Source organism: Erpetoichthys calabaricus, chromosome 16 (genome assembly GCF_900747795.2).
Source record: "Erpetoichthys calabaricus chromosome 16, fErpCal1.3, whole genome shotgun sequence".
Lineage (NCBI taxonomy): Eukaryota > Metazoa > Chordata > Cladistia > Polypteriformes > Polypteridae > Erpetoichthys > Erpetoichthys calabaricus.
The window spans coordinates 56,481,553-56,498,591 of NC_041409.2; the positions used below are offsets into that span (position 1 = coordinate 56,481,553).

At 40.0% G+C, this 17,039-nt stretch overlaps 1 protein-coding gene across 4 annotated transcripts in view; it reads right to left on the bottom strand.

Moving 5' to 3' along the window:
* Nucleotides 1-15,468, bottom strand: part of fermt2 (FERM domain containing kindlin 2) — a 106,261-nt gene extending 90,793 nt beyond the window's left edge. Inside the window, exons 1-2 of one of the 4 annotated variants that reach the window (XM_051919885.1) lie at nucleotides 14,874-15,468; nucleotides 9,767-9,924 (exon numbers count right to left, since the gene is read on the bottom strand). In XM_051919885.1, the coding sequence (XP_051775845.1) occupies nucleotides 9,767-9,923 (157 nt within the window). In that variant the 5' untranslated portion in view covers nucleotide 9,924; nucleotides 14,874-15,468. The remainder of the gene's footprint in view (nucleotides 1-9,766; nucleotides 9,925-14,873) is intronic. The other 3 variants (XM_051919886.1, XM_028822279.2, XM_028822281.2) reach the window with 3 other exon arrangements.
* Nucleotides 15,469-17,039: the final 1,571 nt, after the last annotated feature.

Here is a 17,039-nt window from a genome sequence, read left to right on the forward strand (position 1 = left end):
GTTTTGCCTGAAGGGGGCATCTAACCTACTGATCACACCACTGATAAATCCAAAATATTTGCTTCCTATAAGAAATGGACCATATAATTTGTGCAAACAACGGGAATGATCTTGCTACAAGGGAAAACCCTGAGGTAACAAAGGCATCCAATATAAACAATGAAGAAATTAAAATTACGAGGCAGGAAGTTACACAAGCATTAAATAGGATTAAGACTTTTAAACAATTTATCATCAAAAAAATGCAGTTTCACATTACCAATTATGGGAAAATATATGATTAAACTTGTACTCATCTGGGTGAGGACACAAGTCTAAGCTGTCATTTGAGTGTACAATGTCACATAAAATTTCATGCCTAATTTTGGATTCTGAGGACTTAGGGAAATAAAACAGTCAAAGTGTGACAAGACTAAGGAGTGAAAGGGTTGTCTTACGATTTCTACATCAAATACACTCCTCCACACTGCAGTTTAAAAAAAAAAAAACTTACCTTCTACTTATCCACTTGCATTAAGTGCAAATTGATTCTCTGTAGCAATCGTATTCTCTAAATCATTAAAAACCTTTGTCAAAAAAAGATCAGCAGAATCTAAAAGCACATCTCAAAATGTTATGTACCTTTATCAATTATTAAAACCCACATTGCCAAATGCCAAAAATATCCCAGCAAATTGGCTTTCAAGTATTCTTTTCAAGTCAAGAATATAGATTTATAGAAAACACATCCAACATATTGATAAGGTGTAGGCAGATTACGGAGAAATACCCATACAGAAGGACACAATATAGTATACATACACACAAAGTAGGAAACAATGCCTCTATCCCTAAAGCAACAAACCTTCATCTAGTATGACAGATCAATACCCATATTAATGCAAAATACATTTACAGGTTTTAGTCCGTTTCTTTTTTAGCTAAACTACCTATCTATTCTCCACAGAATCTCATTTGGGGGGTCTTTTTCCTTACATTGGAGTGGTCTGCATTCTTATTCCCATTTTCAGTGTGTGTTCTCTTGGTGGTAGCTTCAAAGACCACTAGCTTGTCTGGCCCTTTTGCCTTCAAGAAGATCAAACAACAGCCATATTATCCTGCTCTGGTTAAAATGTTAAATCTGTAAAACTGTGGATTCCCAGCTCAAGCCACAAAACAGGCCAATGACTGCTTCACCCTAAAAGGCAAACCTTGAATATTCACACATTCAAGGACTTTATCAGGAATGCACACAATGCACTAGAAAAGCATGACAGCTTAACATTAGAGGATAAATATGAAGATCATTAGACCAAGAATTCAGTACAAATCTTCCAGGTTAGAATCCTATGTTGTAGAACTACAGCTATGCATGACAATACTTTCTTGGATTAGCTTGCAGACATTAAAGCAACGTTTCTCCGAGGGCACAGCCAGACTGAGCTGGCGGTCTCTAACCTCAATTTTGTTTTCCTTTAGGGAAATCACCACTGTTCTGCTCTATAGTATGGACCAATCCAAGCTTTTAAAAAAAAAAAAAAAAAAATTTACATTTGTGACGTAATTACAGAAACAAAAAAATATTTTATAGCTAAGCCAACACAACAACAATTTGCAGTGAGCAGGAAAGCAAAGATCACACAAAAAGGATCAGGACAGAATGCCAGCAGAAGGTGGTACACAGCAAGTCAGTTACAAGTTACATAACAACCTTAACCTTATGCCAAACCATGCTAGCACCGAAAACTCAGTTATTTACTGCCAACTATGTGCCTTGAACACCTAGCACATTTACTGATACCTAATATCTCATTTGAAGGCCTACACTATTTATCCTAAAACTCAGACTCAAAAGCAGCTTGGCATGGGGCACTTTACTTGGAGTTCACCGGATGTTTGTATTTGAAGATGTCCACTTGGGAAACATGTTAATGACAAAAACTGACTGACTAGACTGTTCTGCAGTTAGTAGAGAGTTAGGACAGAGAAAGACATATGAAAAACCCCTGCCCCAAACTGCCATGGTTTTCACCAATACTAAACATCTCTGAAGTACACTTAAATAGTAATAGTACTTGCACTGCAATGTGTAAAAACTACTGTCAAATTCAGATTTGCAAATAACATGCAACAAGCTTTTATTATGTTAACAACTATAGTTAGGTCCATAAATATTTGGACAGAGACAACTTTTTTCTAATTTTGGTTCTGTACATTACCACAATGAATTTTAAATGAAACAACTCAGATGCAGTTGAAGTGCAGACTTTCAGCTTTAATTCAGTGGGGTGAACAAAACGATTGCATAAAAATGTGAGGCAACTAAAGCAGTTTTTAAACACAATCCCTTCATTTCAGGGGCTCAAAAGTAATTGGACAGTTGACTTAAAGGCTATTTCATGGACAGGTGTGGGCAAGTCCGTCGTTATGTCATTATCAATTAAGCAGATAAAAGGCCTGGAGCTGATCTGAGGTGTGGTGCTTGCATGTGGAAGATTTTGCTGCGAACAGACAACATGCGGTCAAAGGAGCTCTCCATGCAGGTGAAAGAAGCCATCCTTAAGCTGCGAAAACAGAAAAAACCCATCTGAGAAACTGCTACAATATTACGAGTGGCAAAATCTACAGTTTGGTACGTCCTGAGAAAGAAAGCAAGCACTGGTGAACTCAGCAATGCAAAAAGACCTGGACGTCCACGGAAGACAACAGTGGTGGATGATCACAGAATCATTTCCATGGTGAAGAGAAACCCCTTCACAACAGCTAACCAAGTGAACAACACTCTCCAGGGGGTAGGCGTATCGATATCCAAGTCTACCATAAAGAGAAGACTGCATGAAAGTAAATACAAAGGGTGCACTGCGAGGTACAAGCCACTCATAAGCCTCAAGAATAGAAAGGCTAGATTGGACTTTGCTAAAGAACATCTAAAAAAGCCAGCACAGTTCTGGAAAAACATTCTTTGGACAGATGAAACCAAGATCAACCTCTACCAGAATGATGGCAAGAAAAAAGTATGGAGAAGGAGTGGAATAGCTCATTATCCAAAGCATACCACATTATCTGTAAAACACGGTGGAGGCAGTGTGATGGCTTGGGCGTGCATGGCTGCCAGTGGCACTGGGACACTAGTGTTTATTGATGATGTGACACAGGACAGAAGCAGCCGAATGAATTCTGAGGCGTTCAGAGACATACTGTCTGCTTAAATCCAGCTGAATGCAGTCAAATTGATTGGGCAGCGTTTCATGATACAGATGGACAATGACCCAAAATATACAGCCAAAGCAACCCAGGAGTTTATTAAAGCAAAGAAGTGGAAAATTCTTGAATGGCCAAGTCAGTCACCCGATCTTAACCCAATTGAGCATGCGTTTCACTTGTTGAAGACTAAACTTCAAACAGAAAGGCCCACAAACAAACAGCAACTGAAAGCCGCTGCAGTAAAGGCCTGGCAGAGCATTAAAAAGGAGGAAACCCAGCATCTGGTGATGTCCATGAGTTCAAGACTTCAGGCTGTCATTGCCAGCAAAGGGTTTTCAACCAAGTATTAGAAATGAACATTTTATTTCCAGTTATTTAATTTGTCCAATTACTTGTGAGCCCCTGAAATGAAGGGACTGTGTTAAAAAAAATGCTTTAGTTGCCTCACATTCTTATGCAAATCGTTTTGTACACCCCACTGAATTAAAGCTGAAAATCTGCACTTCAACTGCATCTGAGTTGTTTCATTTAAAATTCATTGTGGTAATGTACAGAACCAAAATTAGAAAAAAGTTGTCTGTCCAAATATTTATGGACCTAACTGTACACTGGCAGTTACTGCAGAAAAAAATCCTAGTGGCACTCTGCAACTGTTACAATCTAGCCCTTGTTAAAGTCGCTCAGATCCTTACCTTTGCCCATTTTTCCTGCTTCTAATATACCATCATCATATATCGTACCCCTAGACAGGTGCAACTGCAATGAGATAATCAATGCTATTCACTTCACTAGTTGGTGGTTTTGATGTTGTGGCTGCTGATGACAAGGTTTGCTAATCTCAATAAATATTTCAAATGTTTCCAGCCAATCAGAGGCTAAATTACCAAGGCTAACAAGCCTCCACTGCCTAACAGAGGATTGTTGACAATCAAGTAGAGCAAACTGAGGCACTGGATATCAGTCCATGGTTTCAATGTGTATTTATTTGATTCCAAAAGGCAAGTTCTTGGTGATGGTATATAGAATAGGTGAATAACGTTTTGTGATCATTACTTAAAATGTTCAAGTAGCTTTCTCCTCTACCTCACTGTTTTCATTATTTATATTGTATGGTATTGTTCATAACTATGATGACTAGAAAGTGCGAGCTGTGTGCATCAGAAGACACAAAGCATTTGACAACAGTGTAAAATTGGGGTAAACTCAAGACAGAAATTCACCACGCAATAGTCTTCAAACGCTTCTTACAGATAGGTTTTGTAACCTAGGAATTACTACTTGCTTGTATTTTGCTCAGAGCTCTTCATTTGTGATGATCAATTTTGTAACCTTGTCCTGCAACACTTGGTCCCACACAGCCCCTTAGACTGATGTTTACTTGGTTATCTTGACCTCTAAGTCGCTTTGGATAAAAGAATCATTTAAGCAAATAAATGTACTTGTACTCAGGAGTATTTTGGAGGCTTAGGTCTTAAAGGGATAGAAAGTAACAAGAATCCACTGCTGAATAAGAAATCTGCAACCACTGCAGTACTCATGCAAAAATAGACTGGACAGCATAAAATGTATATTTTTTCTATATAAATATTGCTTACCAAAACAGATTGGCCCATTCAGTCAATAATCTGATCCAAAACCATCTTAATGTAGCACAATTCCAAAGGAAGGAGCAGACCATCTTCCATGTTAACATTTCTTAGGGCTTCTTTCCGACATCATTTAAAAACAACTACAATTTATTTCTTGAACAGCCCAAAAAAAAAAAAAAAAACAAAATGCCCCAATGGGTTTTGTGATATATGGCTGGCAGTTTATCCCAGCCAATACCCCCACGCTGCTAGATGGAGTCCTCCCTGCAACATGGAGGTGCCCTGAATTCCAGCAGGGCATCATGGACAATGGAGTTTTACTGCACAGCCCTGCTGGATACCGTGGGGGCCGCCAGGGGATGCTGCATGGAGGCACAATGGTTTTTATTATAGCCCGGAAGTACTCCCTAATCATGGAGATGGAAGGAATGAAGTACTTCGGGGCTGAAGAAAAGGAAGTTTTCATCTGACCCAGAAGTGCTATGAAATCACATGGACTGAGGGACAGAAGCACTTCCGGGTCAAGGAATATAAAAGGACTATGGGAAACCCCAGCAGACTGAGCCGGAGTTGGGAGGGAGTGCGACAGAGCTGCTGGGTGGAGTGGAGGATTTGTGATTATTGTATTGATTAGTATTGAGTATTTTGTGTATTGTGGAGGTGCTTTGTGCACATTATTGGAAGAATTAAAATTACTTCAGATATTTTACCTGGTGTTTGGGCGTGTTGTCTGCGGGTTCAGGGGTCGACAGGGACCAATATTCCCACAGTTTTAACAGGCCCTGTTTTTGGAATGGGAGAAATCTTGGAAAGGGCAAAAAAAGACCCAATCATGTTAAATAAGTATACCCTGTGAAATATTTTTTGTTTCCTTTTAACAAGGACATAAATTTGATCTTTATTTGCACAGCATCTACAGATTTTGTCATCCACCGTATAATTTCAATAATTTGAATGGACACCCTATCTGGGAATTGTTCCTGCTGAATGCAATATATTATAATTAATTATTAATATAATATAAAATAAGGTTGAATACCTTATGCTTGCAGTTCTGATAAGGAAAGGCAGGGTTTAGAAAATGGATGGATGGATGGATACCTTCAACTTTCACACATGGAAAAAGTACACACACTGTAACATCTCTTTTTATCTCAAATTAGAATCAGGTACAAATGATTAGATGATCATTCAGCGCACCAGACAAAAATTCACCTAAAAAATTAGGACCCAATAGCATTGATTTAGGCTCCAAATAATTACATGTGTAAAATATGAATCTTACAGTCTCCATGTGTGTGCTTAATTCTTTTCCATCTGTAACGTGCATCTTTCTCTTGTACCTTTGTGCCTATCTTGAAGATTTGGGTAACTGAATGTCACAACTTTCACATTGTGTACAGTTATTAAAAACAGTGTATTTTATTCAAGGTCTGAGTCTGTGTCCCTGAACGTCAGTGTCAGAGTAATTTGGTCTTCTTTACCACTTGTCTGAAGTGAGCCAGCAATCTCTTAAAATACATTTTAGCTGTCCAGTGTTCATTTTGTAAAATGAAGAGAACTTCAACGACAAAAGCTTCAGATATGGAAATGAGTGTCCCCTCCAATGAATGGAACAGTGCGGCACATTAAATATGAGATTGATAAAGAAGAATGTCTGCAGTCTTTAAAAATATATTTTGAACAATTTTAGCTATACAGTGTTCATTTTGCAAGCAGCTTGCATAGACACTTGTTTCTACAGAAAAGGCTCAGCTATGGAAATGACTGCCTCCTCTGGGTGAAGGCATGCAGGGAAACAGTAGATATGAACATGCTATTGAAGACTGATAGGCTTATTAAAAACACTGTACTCTATTTTAATTGCCCAGTGTTCATTCTGAATTAATTATAATTATTACTATTATTTCTATTTTACTAAATTTTCCATGTTTCTTCGTTGATGAGCTCCCGTTGAAAAACTTGCTAGTAACAGAACATATAGTGTGCATGCCAAAATGACTTAAGTAACAACTTACAAAATGGCACTTGATACAATTTTAACAAAGTTTACTGCATGCCGTCAATCAGAGAACCCTGGTAAAATAACAATAATATGTAATACACTTGCAACCTTAAAACACAGAATTCATGACATCACCGTGCATGAAGAAATAGCAAGCAAGCGATGTTTACACATGCATGTTTACTGATAGACAGGCCATCATTTAGCAAGGAGCATGTGTCAAATCAAAAGAGAAATGGCAAATCCATAACAAACCATACATATGATGTATGCGTGCGCTAAGTCAGAAGGAACAACTGAATTCTGGAGGCACATATCTTCATAACAGGAGACTTGCACGATGGACAGATGAATTTCAAATGTTTTGTATGTGCTCCTTGCGTTTTGATGACCTGTTGCGTTATATTCAGCCCTTCGTTCATCATTCTGGCACAAGTGTAACCAGCCACTCCTTGAAATTCACCATTTGCAATACATGACCGCTGCATCTGCCACACCATGTAAGTTAAAAAATATTTTTGCATGAGCCAGATTTGCCCATAATTTCTCCAGGTTGTGGCAGTACCCTTCTCCATAAACATGGACGCGTCAGGTATAAACCAGCCTTTAGTAGAATACGGCTCCTGGGTCTCCAAGGTGGAACAAAGCCACTGCCCTACCCCCATAACCAACACGCTAACGGCACACTTTCAATGATTTCATTCATCACTGGTGATCTAAGTAGAAATAATAGCCAAAGCCTATTTTTGGTCACATTTCCGACCTTTTTAGTCGCAGTCCGGAGCCTTGTCACTAGATCTTGGAGGAACCAGTTTTATTTAAACCTCAAACATTTAGTTTGGATTGGTCTTTGCTGTTGCAGTGTATGTTATTACCATGCCCAGATTGGAAGTGCTGCCCGAGGCCTTCAGAAAGACTGTTATTGATGCCTGGGAGTCTGGGAAGTGGTTTACAAAGATCAAAGAACTGGAAATCAACCATTCCATCATATGGAAGTACACAGGATTTCAAACACTTGCCAAAATTGTCCAGGGCAACCCACACCAGTAAGTTCTGCCTGACAGCAGAACACACGATGCTGAAAGAAGTCTCCCAAGTACAAGTAGCTCTTCCAGATGTTCATGTCAACATCCATGAGTCTACCATTACAAACAGACTGCACAAATCATATCTACATGGGAAGTGTGCCAGGAGAATACCTTTGCTACCCAGAATTAACATCAGGGCAAGAATAAAGTTTGCCCATTAACACCTGGGCAAAGGCAAGGACATCTGGATCAATATGCTCTGGACAGGTAATGGTACAAGTTATTTACCACACTACCATATTTGGCAAAGACCAAAGACAGAATTTGACCAGAAGAATCTAATGCCAACTGTAAAGCCTGGTGGTATAAATGCTCTGGTTTGGGACTGCTTTGCTACATCAGTACCTGGGCAGCTCAACATCACAGAAACCACTATGAATTCTTCATTGTACCAGAGGGTGCTTGAGGATAATGGAAGACTATCTGCCATAAGCTTGAAACTTAACTGAAAGTGGACCTTACAACATGACAATGACCCTAAAAACATACCAGTATATCCACCAAGGAACGACATGGAGGAGTGGGATGGCAGAGACTGGTAGACAGTTACTGGAAATCTCTACTTGAGAGGGCAACACCAGCTATTACAGCCAAGCTGATGTTACATTTCCCAAGGAAGAAAATGGCATCTCTTTTCATCGTGTGTTGAATAAACTACTGCATAATTAAATTCTTTTTTTTTGCTTTAATTACATCACCTTTAACTAAAGATACTGCTTATTTGAGGACCAAACATTAATATGTCCATATATTAAAAAGATATGGAAAGGTTCATTACAGTACTTCCATGTAAATTTCATTTTAGCGATGCTACAGGAAATCACTCAATGGACAATTTTACAATAGATATGACTGTACTGTGCAATAATAAAGAATCAAGTACACTAACTTGTGTAATATTGATTATGTACACAAATAAATGTAGAGGAGAGCAAAATGAGTAGGAAATTGAAGTGAACAACTTAAATATTTATCCTGAAACTAAACACTTTGGGTCAAATGAAATAACAAAGCTGCACAGAGAGATTTGCACAACGGTGGCCTAATGCCTCTGTGCACATCAACCTTTACAGATCTCGGTGTGGTGTGTTTTTGTGTTCACTTCTTTCTCTTCATCATCCAGCACGTGCTCTGTTACAGCGCAGAAACTGTCAGCTATCTTCACTAATGAATTTCTTCTGAGTCTGAGTGAATGTGCCACTATCTGTGTATATATATATTTAAATAAACCATGTGTCTTAAAAACTACTTGTGCAAACATTTTGCAAATCAAAAGGCTAAACGGACCATACTGACAATATCCCATTGACATTAACGATTTCTATGGCAGTTATCATTTGACACAGATCAAACTGTTTTACTGGCCCTAACTGGACCAAAAACATTAGGTTTAGAGTCTCTAACGAGAAACACAATGTAACTTATTTGAAAAGGACAGGTCAAAGTTTCAGAAGTAATCGTTGTGCAATAGGTTTCCACAGACTGAAACACACAGACAAACATATAAATACCAATTTTTCTCAAAGTATTGAACATCACAAAATCTGAACTTAATGCAATAGCAAATTTTTTACCCGATCACCAAACTTCAGTTTACATGGATGTAAAAAGAAGGTGGCATTTCATGGGGTGTACTAACTTTTTCACATGACCTGAATTTTTTTAGGTTCCAACATGCAAATGCGTTACGTAGAAACCAAAGTGAACTCTAAGTGTGAATTCTCAGCCTCTCTAAAGCTCACCCAATGCCACAGCCCAACCATCATGTTATGCAATGACTATGTAGGGAACAGGAGGCTCACTTGTCTTGAGTTACAAACGATGCTTGTTCAAGTCATGCTGAACCCAGGCTGCCCAGCACAATTAAAAAGTACACCCTACTGTGACAAACTCCAACTCACCAAGTTTTTCCACCAGCCGCAACATCACTCCACCAATATGTATTTCTCCTGTGACTCGCAGGGAGACATCTCGGTGCAGGTCAGTCACATACATCTTCAGTTCCCATGTGCCATCTGCATAACAGCCATCAGGCATCCGAATACCATCCAGCGCCATCCTGAGTGGGAGAGGCAGAAGTGTTATCAGCCAAGGGTGTGTGTAATACATACCAACAAAACAAAATCTACTCATAATAAGCAGTACAGGTGAGGTTTGCTTCATCTGCTCCAAAATGTAGCCAACAATAAGTAACACCTCAGATGCTACAGTACATCGGGGGGGGCAGACTTGGAGCTGCACATTGCCGCTCCCATCACTAAACTACCAAAGGACAAGAGATCAAGCTACACTAGGGTGTGTACAAAAAGAGAGACAGGAGACAGAATGGCTTGAAGCTTTCACATCAACCATCTTCTGGTGCAAACCCTTACTTTTAAATTCATGACTCTCTACCTGCAGTCTCAAAATAAATCTTTCTGAACTTCTAAGCCATAACAATACAATTATCTATTGATACCATGGATTTGAGTGTTCAGGAGTTATTTTAGATTCTATTAATTTAGTTAAATCATTTGCAACATATAAACTGTAGATGTGAAAGCAATCAACCACAGCCAACTGCACGTCACTAGTCTAATTTGACTCGGTCTTCTTTGTTAAGAGCAAATGTAACTTCCAAGTATTGATAAACCAATCAAAATCTCAAGGACTGGATTTAGAATATTTAATCCGTTAGCAATTTCTTATACCAACTGTAATTTTTGAATAAAAGACACCAAGTACAGTACTAAGGTGTTACCACCTTTAAACTGAAAAGTATGTACTGTCTGGCTGCACTACAAAGAGGATAAAACCATGGATCTCACTTTCACATATTTAAATTCAATTACATTTCACATCAGCTTTGCACACCCATATCCACAGCTTCTAGAGTGTTAAAAAAATGTAGGGAAAGACTAAGGCAAGTCGGGTCATTAATGCTGGAATAGTGGCTCTATATTGTAATGAACACAGTGTTCTGACCCTTAGACTGTCAATCTGTTTTTTAACAGTTATATTAAACATGTCGATCTGATGTCAAGCAATTGTTTTTAAAGGTGTCCTTACCCAAGGCATGCAAAAATGCATCTTCTCAAAAAAACAAAACACGTACTGCCCTACAACGTGTTCACAACATTCTGGCTCATAAACATGAAACCTAGTGAAATGGATAAGAAAGAATAAAAAGGACAAGTGAAGAGAATTAGCAATTAAAAAACAGGTTATCTCGACTTCTGATAGAATCCAGCTATGTTATTTATCATTTGCTTTCTAGTCAGAGGAATGTTGGGTGGGGGAGATGCAAGTCTCTCTCACAAAGTAATGGTCAAAACATTAGAAACAAAGCTGGAATGAGACTGACATCTGTCTGCTCAAACACCCTAAGCAGTCCAAGTTAGATTCAGACAACATATTGATATGCGACGAAGAACATGTGAACTTGCATAATAAACTGTGGTTTAAACACGGCCAGGCAATCTAACAACCAGAATACAAAATCCATTTAAATAATGGAGACACAAAAAGCACCTTTCTACTACGGAAGGTGTGTCATTTTGGATGAGGGGGGTTACTGACTGAAGCTGCGCCCACACACATTCCCACATGGACATTTGGGCTGGCGCTCTGTGCAGGTGTGGTTCCTGCCTTATGTCCAATGATTGATGGGATAGGCTCCACTTGCCATGCGACCATGACCTGGATAAGCAGGTTAGGAAGACGGATGGATGGATGAAACTGCCCGTTCATAAGCTTCTTTGTCAATGTCATTGCATTGGACATTAGATGAGGGCTAATCTGGGCTGCAGTCAACTAACTGTGGAATATGGGATGCAACAGGCATGTGACAAAGTATGGAGAAAGGTGGAGGAGCTCCCATGACATATTTATCTACCAATTAAAAAAAAGATTTTGGTCAGTAATTTTGTGAGTGCCTGTTACAAATGAATCAATTGGTAGGTACTGCATCAAGAGAACTTATCACAAACAATAACTTTTCATATTCATGGGTGTCTTCTGCTCCTAATCCCCATCAATGTGAATGGGTGACTATATTTGGACACCTGTGCTCTAAACTAACTGCTTTCATAACAGACTCAATGTACATTTGGTGTCACCATCTACTTTACAAATATTTATGTAGATCAAAACCTGCATTGAAAATAAGGCTACTTTACAAGAATGTCTGGAATGCTAGCGGGAGGAGGCTGTTGCAGTGCTACAGTTGACAGTGCAGGACAACTCATCAAATACTAAATTAGCTACTAGCTTAAAGAAATACTGCATCCAAAAATGATATTTTTTATATGTTAATTACCCCATGTACTTTGTAGTGGTGGCTGAGGAAAACTTTCAATCTCATGTTTTTATGTAAAATGGAGAGAAAGAAATGTATGAAAGAAGTCCTTGTCATTCATTGGTCAAGAGTCCAGCTTTCACGTCAAAACATCCGCATGGACATAAACACTAAACCTAGATACTCATGGGAAAGATAATTCCAGAAGTAACTATTAACAATATTTTACCAAATGAAAAGCATGTGCTTTGCACGTTTTGAGCAAGCAACTACATAACAGATGATTATGCAACACAAGCTATGACAGATTGTTTTAATTTTTTTCTATGGACTGTTTTTCACATTGATTGCCAATGTTCAACACTGGTCGCTATTGACTACTGTTATGTCAAACTTCTCCCTCTGTTCTGCATTAAAACATGATTAAAATATTTTCTCAGCCACCATTACAAAGTACATGGTGTAAGTAACAAAAACAAATAATATTTTTGAGTGGAGTATTCCTTCAGCCCTGTGAAGAAGAAGTGTTTTATCTCCAAAGTAAGCAGTTAGGGCAGATCTTGAATCCTAATAAGGGTATATTACGTTTTCTCTGTATTAACTCGATTCTGATGGCCATCCAGTGACAAGTCATTAGGCAGATTAGTGTCTTGATACAAGTCCACAACCTCAGAAAGTGGAAGCACCTGACCTCTGTAATGGACCTAAATGCCACAATTTTCTGCTGTTGTACTCCTGTCACTGACCAGGAGGAAGAAAAAAAAAATGAAATCAGCATGTACGAGCTTAAACCTACCATCCATTCTTGATTACTACATTATATTCAGCTAAGAGCACCATAGTGTGAATTTCCCCTTGGGATTAATAAAGTATCTAGCATAGCCTGTCAAATCAGCCACAATCCTGGTAACCCTTTGCATGCATTGATTAAATGTTAAATGCAACACCCTCCACGACTGACTTCTTCACTCTGACACATGGTTGGCCTAATGCTTGTGTTGCCCATCAGGAGCATTTATTTTCCGTTATTTCAGAAGCATAACCTCTGACCACGTACTGCTGGTCTTGAAACTTCGACTGCACTGGTCGCGGACTCGACTGCCAGCGCCGCCTTAAAAATGCACAGACGTACGTACGTATCCAAGACGCCAGGTAACGGGCTAAAGACCCTTCTTTGCACTACAGAATGGGGCTCCGTCATTTCATCACAAGACTGGTACTTTTTCGGTAGACACCACACAGGTACTGTACAGTGATCTCCATACATTGATTCATTCAGTCCTTTCGTATATCTAAGAGGACACGTCGTTCACAAATACTGATAAAAGAGGAAGGGGGGAAAAAAATCAAGCCAACACGAATTTCTCGATCAGTTATGAAGGAAGCCGACACGGAAACGAGGAGCGCGAGTAAACCCCTCAGGGTCAGAGGGGGCCGGACACACCCACTTCTCCGACAGGATACGAAACGCCGTTCAACACCATTCCAGCCGCGTCAGAATACTGGGAGTGCAAATCTGTGCGGGCCGAATGGTTAGTCTCCTCTGGCCAACAACAAATCTGCTTAATCTGGGGTTTAACTCCGTTTGTAGTTTAAAAAAAAAGTTACTGAGTCAAATATAACGGTTCATTTTAGGAAACAGTTCCAGTCTTATAAAAAATAAAAAAAACAGGTCGTCTCCGCTGTAAATGTAAAATCCCACCAAATATGTACTGTTCAGAAGAGTTGCGCATCGGCGGTCGTTATTAATTTGTTTCCCTTCGTCTAATTCACTATCCCCGGCTTCGACTACGCCCCGGTTATCTGCCCACACGGGCGTATCGTACTGAAAAGAAAAACTGCGTCGGCGCCCCGCTCATTAAAACCATCTGCAGCATCAAGGCAGAGTGCATATAGGATAGAATAAAGGCGCAGAGGTGGTCATCTTTAATCAGATAAACCACTTCGTTTAATTAGCCCCATCACTGCAAGCCCCTTTCTATTCTAACGAATTCACAATCACCCAACAAAGTTCAATTAAATTTTGCTTTTCAGATAGCGGACTCGCACCTAACACTTCTTCAGTTAAAATTAAAAAATACACATCAGTAAAGCAGTTTGACCGAACAACAACTTGACAATGGCAGGCAATACGAGAGTAAAGAAAAGAGGGGGCGACAATTTGTATCCGTTCCCCACCCAAAAGCACGACCCGCAATTCCGAGCCTTTAAGTAAGGCGACGTGAAAACTTCAATCTGCTCCGCCAATAATAAAGAATGAATACGGCTGAATAAAACACGAAACCTGGCTAAAGGTTTCCGAAGCACACAACGCTTCTAGCATTAAATGAAGTCGTTAATGATCAACCGAGCGCGCAGCACATGTTGCAGAGCTATCCCGACAGTGCCGCGATGGACTCCGAGAGGTATTCAGGCGAGGCGGCCGGCCGCAGCACTGGACACGCAGGCGGGGTCACGCGCACTCTGGCTCCTTGTCTACCGCGCCGACTGTCAGCCGCCTTCCCCAGTGCTGCAGTCAAATCCCTGTTCACCTGCGAAACGTAACGGGACCGTCCCCCTGAGAAATAAAGTTGCGCGTTAAGCGAAAGCGTCCTGCAACAGAATGCAAGTTGCGCACGTAAAAAGAGTTTTCGAAAAATGGAGGCTCCACAACTACTAAAACACATTTCCCTCTTTAAAAAAATCGAAAAGAACTTTTCGAAATATTCAATGAACCCATGCGAACGACTCACCTTCACGACGGGATAAAGACAATCCCTCCAACACAAGACACGTCCGCGTCCTTCAAAGTATGTCTATGGCTTTCTGGATTTTCCTCTTTTTTCTTACTTTTAGTGCGTTGGATTTTTTTTTCTTCTTTCCCTCAAAGTAATACTCACGACCCGAGTCCCAGGAAAGTCCCCCAAGTGTTTCCTCTGTTTTGATAATGGAGTCCTTGTGGCGCTTGGCTCGTTGGCTGCCTTTCACTCGCTCGTGCGCGCGCGCTCTCTCTCTCTCTTTACGTTACTCCTCCCATCCCATTTTTTTCCTCCTACTCATGGGCACTGGAGTTGGTCCGTTTTGAAGCATTTTTTCCTATTTTTATTTTGAACACTTGCACCGAGGTGACGGGTATATTTCGTTTTAGATATTAAAAAAAAAAGAAAAAAAATGTCTTAAACTTGAGAGCGCTCTTTCTCCCCTTAGTGTCGCCAGAGTGGATTGGGCTGGGGCCGCTGCCTTTTAAGGCAGTGGATGCGTGGTAACCGCGGGACACAGTGACACTTTGTATTCGTCGCCGGCAAACAATCAGCTGCTTGTGAAGGGCGCCAAGCGCTGCCATTAAAAATCAACCACACACACACGCAGGCGCGTGTACGCGTCCAGTGTCACTTGGGTGAAGCCAAATGCCGTCCAGCCGCCCGGCACTTAATAATTTTATATGATATGCAAATATATGCCACTAGAATTCTGGGAAGCTCTTAGCGGGTGGAGGGGGCGCTCCTGCTGTTCCACTAGAGTTACCCCCTCCCGCTCCCCCGCCGTGCGTGTGTGGAGCAGATGTGCAACACCAGCTGCTTTATCCCGAACTTTCTCCAGTTTTCACTTTTAAGAGTCCCGTCCAGGCGTCTGGCTATTTAAGGCGATGTTCAACACAGGCAGTGTGGCCATTTAGTAAAAGTGGTGGCGTTGGAGCACCACATTGCGGTTTTATTATCTGGGCGAGGAGCACGGGATTCCTTAAAAAGATACTAATGACAGTTGACGAACTACCTTACACTTGACTCTTGTACTTAAAAGTATACAGTAGGAAAAAATGAAATGTTTTTAGGTGCCTTCTCCTTCTTTTACTTTGCTTTAGTGTTGCGCATTTCTATACAGTAAGCTTTTGTATCATTACACAAACAGTTTGAGAATGTCCTAAATAAGTATTCATTCAAAACGTGTCTATAACAGCTCTGTGATGGCCAGTGCTATTTTCTACACTATGATGTGCTGGGCTGGTAACAACTCTTCAACAGGGGCCCACCGAGTCAACAAGCGAATTAAAAGAGCAGGCTCAGTTATGGGACACACTCTGAGCCCCCAGGAGGTAGAAACAAAAGAGAGAATTAAAATAAAACTGAGTGTCATTATGAACAATGCTGCACATCCTCTCTCTGACACACTAGCAATGAGGACTTTCAGCCAACAAACCATTCAACAGAAGTGTGTGAAGAAACACGACTGGGGCTCCTTTATACCAACAGCATTATGTCTGTATAAGGCCTCACCGGGACCGGGACTGGGACAGCCAAGTCAGAACTTTTCTTTCTTTTTAATGACTTTCTCATATACGTAGTATACTGTAATCATCCAAAGATTTGATGTAGAGAATTTGATGAATCTCAACGTTTTAGACCTCTCTGACTTTCTCGTATACGAAGTAAGTATTGGAATCCTCCAAAAATTCCATTTTTGATGAATCACAACATTTTAGACCTCCCTGAGTCCAAAAATACCATTTATGGAATTAAGTCTGTGTGTGTATGTAAACATGATAACTTGAGTACACTTTCACTTAGGTCAACCAAATTCTGTATACTGTACAAGTATTAGGTACAAAACGTAGATTTATATCAACCTTTGGGCAATTTTTGCTAACCGGAAGTGGTACTTGACCTTTTATTTATGAAGCTGCAGAGTCTGATTTATTCATGTTTACTTTTACAATAATTGTTCAATATATTATTGATTTGATCTGTTGTTGATGGTTCTTTAATGTACATATTATAAAAATATAATCATTGTCTTGCAGTTTACTCCTGAAATATCCATCCCCATATCGGAGTATATGAGAAAGTCTAGGGGAGAACACTCCCGATTGTTTTCTTCCTTTTCAGTCATTCTGGTGTCTGTTTAGACCATAGTGTATGTGC